General features: G+C 41.7%; 1 protein-coding gene across 1 annotated transcript; it reads right to left on the reverse strand.

The window, feature by feature from the left end:
* Positions 1 to 22: 22 nt before the first annotated feature.
* Positions 23 to 9,315, reverse strand: mep1a.2 (meprin A, alpha (PABA peptide hydrolase), tandem duplicate 2). Its single transcript, XM_046291696.1, has 14 exons — positions 9,213 to 9,315; positions 9,082 to 9,106; positions 8,875 to 8,928; positions 8,699 to 8,739; positions 8,533 to 8,608; positions 8,325 to 8,442; positions 6,577 to 6,752; positions 6,097 to 6,318; positions 5,766 to 5,912; positions 3,909 to 4,124; positions 3,317 to 3,766; positions 2,903 to 3,079; positions 965 to 1,178; positions 23 to 442 (listed from the first exon to the last, which is right to left on the reverse strand). Exons 1-14 carry the CDS (start codon positions 9,273 to 9,275, stop codon positions 292 to 294), a joined length of 2,130 nt encoding a protein of 709 aa, XP_046147652.1. The 5' UTR covers positions 9,276 to 9,315; the 3' UTR covers positions 23 to 291.
* Between the last annotated feature and the right edge of the window lie 231 nt (positions 9,316 to 9,546).

Genomic DNA, 9,546 nt, shown 5'->3' on the forward strand with positions numbered 1-9,546 from the left:
AAATAAACAATTATTGAGCAACTTACCAAAATATTGTTTTAGTTCGTGTTATAGACAATTACAAGCGTCCAAACCTAACATAAACATAAGTAATTTAATAAATGACAAGTCCCTCTCTGCAATGAATTGATTGCATGCCAGCCATGGTCAAGGAGTTCTTATTGATTCAAAATAACAAAATAACAACATCAATTATACAATATTACGCATGGCAATCTATAATCACTGTTTCTTAGAGAGGCATTGGGATTGAGGTGGTACATAAGTATAGCTGTGACGCAGTATGGTGACTCAGTGAACTCTCCGGATGACTGAGAAGATGGACAGAGTCAGCACGATCGTCCCTGCCACTCCACCAATCAGAACGCCCAGAATGCGGCCATCGATATGTTGCTTCTCACACGTCTCACCGGCATAGTATGTGGCCTGGCCAGTGGCACACCTTAGTGAGAAAAACAGCCATTATGAGTCAGTGATAACAGTGAATACACATACTCACTCCTTGTCTCCTATACCATATCGTACTGTGCTTTCATGGAAGCAAAAACCCTAGTAAAAATGCAGGGAGCATGTCAAAATGATAATGTACTGTATATTGCAAGTAGTGACTCAGATGTGATGTGCCCATGTCAAACTTCACAATTACAGAATCAGTCAACACAGACAAAGATCTGGCAGATTCTGGAGTGGAAATGTGTGTATGAAAAAACAGAAAAGGAAATGAGTGTATGGTTTGTCACACAGTAACTGCACTATCAATTCAGCACTATAGGGCAATTAATATGTAAAGATAATTTCAGATTGAGCCGACATATGCAACGTTTACCGTGATTGTAGTCTTTGTAAACGTGGGAACATTGTCTTTACATTTCAATCACGCTGCAGCACGGAATTTCCGAAATACAGATTGAATTGAACCCTAGGTGTTGGTATGGGGTTGTGCAGGTCATACTTGTAAACACACCTGCACGTGGCTTTCCCTTGTTTCTCAACCACACACACTCCCCCGTTGAGGCAGGGGTCGGGGCTACACAGGTCACTAGGGACGGCCCGTGCCTGTCTGTGTTTGGGACCGTCAGCCATCTCCTTCTCCTGTCTGGGGGTCTCCTCCTCTGGGAGGTCACCACTGGGACTCTTTGGTTGGACAGGGACCTCCATCTTCACCAGGTGGGTCAAATCTGGAACACATCCACAAATAATAATTGTTTAGTGTTAGGGGAGAGAATGTTGTTGTTTTTGTTGTTTTGTGGTGTAATAATCCAACTGCTAAATTATTCAACTCTATTTTGTCTCTTGCTGTCAAGTGACCATATCAATTGATTGCTTTGCACAGTTTTAGGGTGACGTGGGTTAGGTTAAATAGTAACAGTCAGAAACTGTTCAAATCATCACATAACAATATACACTATATATAAATGCACAGTGTACAGTGCATTCGGAAAGTATTCAGACCTATTTTACACATTTTGTTAAGTTACACCCTTATTCTAAAATGGATGAAATTGCTTTTTTTCCCCCTCCTTAATCTACACTCAGTACTACATAATGACAACGCAAAACCACTGAAATATCACATTTACATAAGTATTCAGACCCTTTACTCAGTACTTTGTTGAAGCACCTTTGGAAGCGAATACAGCCTTGAGTCTTCTTGGGTATGACGCTACAAGCTTGGCACACCTGTACTTAGGAAGTTTCTCCCATTCTTCTCTGATGATCTTCTCTTGCTCTGTCAGGTTGAATGGGGAGCGTCACTGCACAGCTATTTTCAGGCCTCTCCAGAGATGTTAGATCAGGTTCAAGTCCAGGCTCTGACTGGGCCACTCAAGAACATTCAGAGACTTGTCCCAAAGCCACTCCTGCGTTGTCTTGGCAGTGTGCTTAGGGTGGTTGGCCTGTTGGAAGGTAGACCTTTGCCCCAGTCGTACTTTGCTCTGTTCATCTTTCCCTCGATCCTGACTAGTCTCTCGGTCCCTGCCGCTGAAAAACATCCCCACAGCATGATGCTGCCACCTCGATGCATCACCGTAATGATGGTGCCAGGTTTCCTCCAGACGTGACGCTTAGCATTCATGCTTCTATTGGTCTGAGAGTCTTTTAGGTGCCGTTTGGCAAACTCCAAGCGGGCTCTCATGTGCCAAGCCTGATTGGTGGGGTGCTGCAGAGATGGTTGTCCTTCTGGAAGTTTCTCTCATCACCACAGAGGACCTCTAGAGCTCTGTCAGAGTGACCATGGGGTTTTGGTCACCTCCCTGACCAAGGCCCTTCTCCGCAAATTTCTCAGTATGGCCGGGCGGCCAGCTCTAGGAAGAGTCTTGGTGGTTCCAAACTTCTTCCATTTAAGAATGGCCACTGTGTTTTTGGGGACCTTCAATGATGCAGTAATTTTTGGTACCATTCCCCAGATCCCCAGATCTGTGCATTTACATAATCCTGTCTCAGAGTTCTACAAACCATTCCTTCAACCTCATGGCTTGGTTTATGCTCTGACATGCACTTTCAACTGTGGGACCTTATATAAACAGGTGTGTGCCTTTGAACTTACCACAGGTGGACTCCAATCAAGTTGTAGAAACATCTCAATGATGATCAATGTAAACAAGATGCACCTGAGCTCAATTTCAAGTCTCATAGTAAAGTGTCTGAATAGGTATTTCAGTTTTTTTTTTTACATTTGCAAAATTTCTAAAAAACCTGCTTTCGCTTCGTCATTATGGGTTATTGTGTGTAGGTGGATTAGTAAAATGTTTTATGTAATCCATTTTAGAATAAGGCTGTAACGTAACAAAATGTGGAAAAAGTGGATTGGGTCTGAATACTTTTTGAATGCACTGTATGTCTCGCTATTTTGTATGTTGAGCAAATAAACTGATGTTGTCAAGTTTGATGTACAGGCCCTCACCGTCAAAGTCGGCAACAATGATGAGATCATCGTTCTTGAGAAAGCTTCTCCTGTGCAGCTGGTCATGAGAGAGGAACGTAGTCCATCCATACTCAGATCCTCTGTAGCAGTTGGAGCTCGCATCCCACTCCGCCCCACTGGTGCTGGTGGGCTTGACCCAATATGGGTTAGTAGTATCTGGGGGAAAAAACAGTTTAAGGTATTAACATGTTACAAAGCCAATTATTTTACATGTATCAAAAGATTGCCTGGTGTATACTTTTGATTGTATATTTTATGGTGGACTAAGATCATACAAGCGTATACAATTTCACAGCGAATTAGTAAATACTGAACAATACTGTGCCTATTTGTATGCGATGCAAGACATATTTTACGTAAGGGACTCATAAGCACATGATTACATTAACTGACCGGTGGTGAAGCTTCTGGTGGCAGACATCCTCAGTTTAGCGTCAGGGTCCTGGTCCATGGCAGTGACGGTAGCCTGCCTGTTCATCACTGGCCACTCCATCACACCGTCGTTCTCCCCGCTGCATAGATGGAAGGTCACACCCACATAGTCAGGATATGTGCCGTTTCTTCCCTTGGGGTAGAGGCTGATCCCGTAAGCATAACCCTCAGCGCTGTAGAACGGCTTGCTCCTGATGCGCCCTCCGGCTGGAGTTATGGCGAGCAGGCCAGTGAAGTTCTGAATTCTCCAAACGCCGCTGGGGCAGGTGGTTTCTGTTAATGTGATGTCATCGATCAAGATGGCCCCCTCTGCATTGTTGTTGGACCCTACCGTGCCCTGGAAGAAGTAGCGGAACTTCTCTTTGACCTTCAAGGTCACGTGGGCTACATTCCAGGAGTCATCTCCATCACCTGAGGAAATAATACATCTGATCAGCTTCTTGATCACCTTCCTATACTAACATGCAACACAGACACTATCAAAACTCTACAAACCATATGTGTAACACATTTATGTATTTCGTTGAAAGCGGGGTTATCCTGAATACAGTACCTGTAATGGTATGGACCTTCTTGACACTGCAGACATTTCCTGTCCCATCGTCTGTTCTGACCCACACAAACAGCCTGTCCCCGGGGGCCCCGACCATCTTGTAGAAGAACTGCAGACACTGCTCCTTCCTCTTAGGGTAGAGGATGCGTGACTCTAGAAGAGCGCTTTTCCCCACTGTCGCTTCAGATGTGTCAAACCTCATGAAATAGCCAGCATCTACAGAGAGGGTCATTGATACAGTACAAATACTTAACCAACCATATATGATTGCTAACATCAAGTGGAAGGATTGTCATGACTGTCCTGTGAGGATCCAAATGTATAGGGGGAGGAGGGAATTGGTGTGGGGGGGTTGACACCTCACACCCTGTTGTAAATTAAAGGAGAGGAGATCCAGTGTCTCCCTCTCCAAATTCACAAAGGAATGTGCTTTATCGCCAGAGACTTTTCCCGCTGACACTTTAACTCATTCAAAAGCGAATACTGGAACAATATTCCCAACAGAGAACTTGGTGATATTGTTGGTTATTTTGTGATGTCATTAAACATGTTATAACGGAAATACTGTAACTTGGAAAGTATACCCACTACATGTGCGAAATCTCCATCCAATACGTTGTATGAACAATGATGAAAGTGTTTTTGTTAAGAGAACGATGTGATGTTAGAAATATAAGAGGAAACTGTTTCTATAACTTTTTACAAGTGAGTAGTCACTGCCCCTTGAGGGAGGTCAGAGAGCATGTCAGCCTCTCGAACAACCCCATTTTGAATGAACTGTATAAAACGAGGGCTTAAGAATTCACATATGAGAACAGAAAGGCGTCTCAAGTGGTTCGAACTCTGAAATCTCAACACGAGGTAGAGACGATAGTCACCTCCCAGACAATAACTGGTACAGCTGATCAGCTGTCCTAAGTAAAGTATCTAGAAAAGTGAACTTAAGCGGTACCATACTACTACTCTTCTTAATCTCATCCCCCAATGTATACCACCGACACTGCTGGCTAGCCTATATTCAAAGAGAAAGGTTCAGGAGCGAATGGAAAGTAGAATAAACTCTGTAGTTCTGTTCAGGACTATACGACAAGTCAATGGATACTGGAAAACGGCAGAGGACAACAGTAGAAGAGACAGGTGGGGACCCTTTTGGAGCATTACAAACGTGTTTCGGGAAAGGCCCAAACAAAACCCCTTCCAAGAAGGCTTGGTTCCAACCGAGATACCCAGCGAACCAAGGCATTTACACGTGAATACATTCATGATTTCTTACTCCAAACGGGCGGTGGTTTGTGTGCAAAATATATGATTACTGTGAGAGTAGTTTCTAAATGTACCAAAGTGTTATGTCTCTGCCCCTGTCTCTCGCCCTCCCCATCTCCTTTGTAACAAGCTGCAATATTGTGACAGTCTGCTAGGGACCTGTTTCTAATGTATTGAGTGTGTATGTTTATCCTGTGTTATCATTTAGTTAGCTAGTAAATAAATAATTAATCACATTTGTGTAGTACTGAATCATAAGTAAGGCTGAGGTTTTTGCAGATGCAGGAGGTTTTGACTGTTCAGAATGATGATATGATACGAGGGGTTGATTCATACATTGACTGTTTTATGGATGTGATAAGTAAAGACCTTTTAGAGTTTAATTCAGGAGATGGTAACTAAATAAACAATCGCTCTCATGGTGGCCCAAATTTCTTATGCGTTAATTGTAACATTATTCATTTAATCAGGAAACAATTCAATGTAGTCAGTTGATTAGATGAATAACAGTCATCATATGAATGAAAGTAAAGTCACGACAGGATGAAGAATGTGAAAGATTTTGTCCGTGTGTGTAGGTAGTACTGTAGGAACCTCTGCAGCGGCCTGCCAGTGTGTGGTCTGGCTCCTCAGCGCTGCTCAGGGTCTGGACCCAGTCTGCCTCGTCAGTCTCACCCTGGATCATACCACAGATGTTGATCAGCTCAAAGGAACACTGGTCCAGGAGAGTGTGTGTATTGGCTGCAACAACAGCAACTCTGTTAGCTGTTATTCATAATCATCATCATCAAATCTCTATCAGAATGGCAATGTCTAAGGCTGTGGTTGTTCATCATAATTTCCTTATACTTTATTTGATGCTACTGAGCAAAGTTGATGGCTCTTGCAGTTTGATCATGTAGGTCATTCCATCTGGGTCACTTACTGCAGTCGTACAGGCGGTTCAGCCTGAGCAGGTCTACTGCGCTGAAGTCCAGACGCTGTCCGATGATCTCATTGAACGCTGGGATGGCTGTGGTGATGGTAGGGATGGTGGCGTTCTTGTTGAAAGACAATGGCCTGTAATGCATGACGGACTCATAGTCATATGGCGTGTTCAGGTCTGTGATGAAGTCGTCCTCATACTTGTTAAAGTTGTGCTCCTTTCCTGTAGATAGGCAGGTTACAGAATGTGTTATTCAAAATTTTTAGACGCTTGTAAATCACTTTTCCAAGTAAGATTTGCACTTATTCTTGTGTGGATTGTGTTTTTTCCCCTCCTATTTCTAGGTATTACTGCGCTGTTGGAGCTAAAAACACAAGCATTTTGCTCTACCTGTGATAACATCTGCAAATCTGTGTACACTTTGATACACAACTGATACTTGTATCTGCCACCGTCTGTGCTTAACTCCATCACACCCACCTTCTATGATTTGGTCCCACCAGATCTTGACGTAGTCGTCTCTGTCAGAGCGTGACTGCTCATGGTAGAAGCCCAGAGCGTGGAGGAGCTCGTGCTCCACGATGGCCTTGGTGTCACAGCGCGCCCCTATGGAGAGGTTCTGTCCTACCTTATCATCTCCTACAAATGACCAGCATCTGTGGCCGTCACAGACAGGATTACGCATTATGACACGAGAGTAAACACAAAATCAAATCAAATTTCAAAAAATGTTATTCGTCACATACCGAGAAATGCTTACTTAATAGACCTTAATTATCCCTAAGTGTCGATTGACACAATCCCCATCATCAATCCCCAAAATCTGTCAATTCATTGGATGTTTCTCAATCCACCTCCCCAGATGTCGCGGTGAAATGTGTTTGTCACACCATGAGACATCCCCCAAAAAATCAGTCTTCTCACGAAAACGCCTGTAGCGTCTGAACTATTTAGCCTATTATATATCTATTATGTCCCCCACAAGTGTCAGGGGACTCATCTGTCCAAATTGTTACGGCTACAAACTAATGTGACCCCACTGTGGAAAGGGGAGATTCTCACGAAAACGATGGTGTCATGGGACTCGTTTGAAGGTAACTGGTACTAGTTTCAAAAAATGAATGGAAGTATGAAGGTAGTTTTCTGCCTACCCCCCAAAAGGGGTTAAATATGTGTATTAAAAAAACACAATATTTCTGAGCTCCTAGATATATGACAGACACTTAAAAAACAATTATGAATGTGTTTTTTCAATGTGTTTCTATGGGCTATAGTAATAAAAGCCTAATGTAATATTTTATCAATCATTTTTTCATATATATATTTATATTTACCTGAAGGGGTTCTAAAATTCTAACTCAAATCGCTAAATGATCCATAAATGACCCCCTTAACCAAGAAGCCCTTGACCAACAATGAAGAGTTTTAAAAAAGTAAGTAAGAAAAATGTGCTAAAGGAAAAATAGGAACAATACAATGTTTCCTCATTTGTGTTCTGTGGAGAAAACCGATTTACAAACGTACAGCTTACTTCATATTTCACCATAACATTACTTTACTGTGGTCCACACAGAATGTGTACCTCATCATAACAATGGTGACATGCTTTAGCATATTCTGTCACGTTCGGTCGTATGAATCGGACCAAGGCGCAGAGTTGTTTGCGTACATTCTATATTTATTAAAAGAATGAACACTGAACACTGAACAAACTAACAAAACAAAAAAACAAACCGTGAAGCTAATATGAATAATGCAGACAGGCATCTAAACATAGAGCAAGAATCGACCAACACAAAGGGGAAATGGCTACCTAAATATGATCCCCAATCAGAGACAACGATAAACATCTGCCTCTGATTGGGAACCATATCAGGCCACCATAGACATACAAATACCTAGACCTACAAAACTCCTAGACATACAAAAACTAGCATACCCACCCTCGTCACACCCTGACCTAACCAAATATAAAGAAAACAAAGATATCTAAGGTCAGAGCGTGACATACAGTATTCCTCGACTTTACACTAAAAGAGGGGTCACAGTTTATTACAGGTTTGGAATCTGTAGACGCATAGAACACTATGATGAATGTAATTTCCTTAGATAAGCATTTTCTAATCTGTGCTCTCCAATAAACCTTGCATTTTATGCTTTGGAGGGACAGACGGTCCATAAAGTTAACCAAGAGCTCATGACATTACAGTGTATTTGGCTGAACTCACCCACTCAGATTTGTGAAGGAGATGTATGTGCTTTCTCCCTCATATGGCTTGAAGTCCACACAGGATTTCAGGCGGTATGCTTCGAATGCCTGGTGAATAACACCTTTTGCATTCAGCTCTGAGGAAGTGAATATGAACTGGTTTTCAGAATGTTGTCAATGACTGTATTTCACACAGCATTGAGACATGGTTGGTAGAGCCTACATACCCAAAGAATCTGTCAAGATGTAAGGAATGGGAAACTTCCATCTTCTCGTTTCATCCAGGATTGCATTTCGCCTTGGCTGCAAAATCCATTTAAAAAAATGAGGCTAACTGATTTATGTTTAGTCAACTATTACATAGAACAAGGCTATGAAGAGAAGTGTACTTACATCACCTGCAATGTCTCCCTCAAAGAGATTTAGATCTGCTTCTGAAATATCAGGAAATAAACAAATCTATCACTCTCAGGAAAATAAATATTGCCAGATTTGTGAGATTATTGCACATACTATTATATAACTTCCGTAATGTTACAGTTTAACTGAGAGAGTGTAGAGAAAATGACCTGAATTGATCTCAAGTATATCCTCTCGCAATTCACCTGCATCTGCATCACCACCTATTCATTCAACAGAGAAACCATTCTGTAAGAACACAGAGCATTATCCAATTTGTAAGTCGCTCTGGATAAGAGCGTCTGCTAAATGACTTAAATGTTAAATGTTAAATTATCACACATACACCCTTATGCACGAGACGATCTAGAACTTACCATAACGTGTCGGAACAGCTTGCACCTACAACAAAAAGAGACACTGCTTGACTCACAACATATAATTGATCAAATGTACAATTATTATAATTAAGTCAATTCCTTTCAATAACATAGGATGTGTGCCCTACTTTGAACACAACCAGAATTGCAATGAAAGCGGTGATCCTCCATGGCGCATTGACAAAGCCCATGTTTAATCTGGAGGAGTTGGATATGTGTTTATCTGCTATTGTAAACAGGCCAATAAAGTCAGAGTCTGGATGAAACTTTGATCTGTACAGATGTAGGATCTTAATTTGACCACCATTTTGTTGCTAAGAATCTTCTTGCACAGCAGGAATTGCATAGCTATAAATAATGTATCCACTTTACAATATCAGACTTGATTTGCTCTAATGGAAATGTATCAATCACTACATAAATGTCTATTAATAATAATCCACATAATAATTCACATTTACT

This window comes from Oncorhynchus gorbuscha, linkage group LG12 (assembly GCF_021184085.1).
Source record: "Oncorhynchus gorbuscha isolate QuinsamMale2020 ecotype Even-year linkage group LG12, OgorEven_v1.0, whole genome shotgun sequence".
In the NCBI taxonomy this organism is placed as follows: Eukaryota; Metazoa; Chordata; class Actinopteri; order Salmoniformes; family Salmonidae; genus Oncorhynchus; species Oncorhynchus gorbuscha.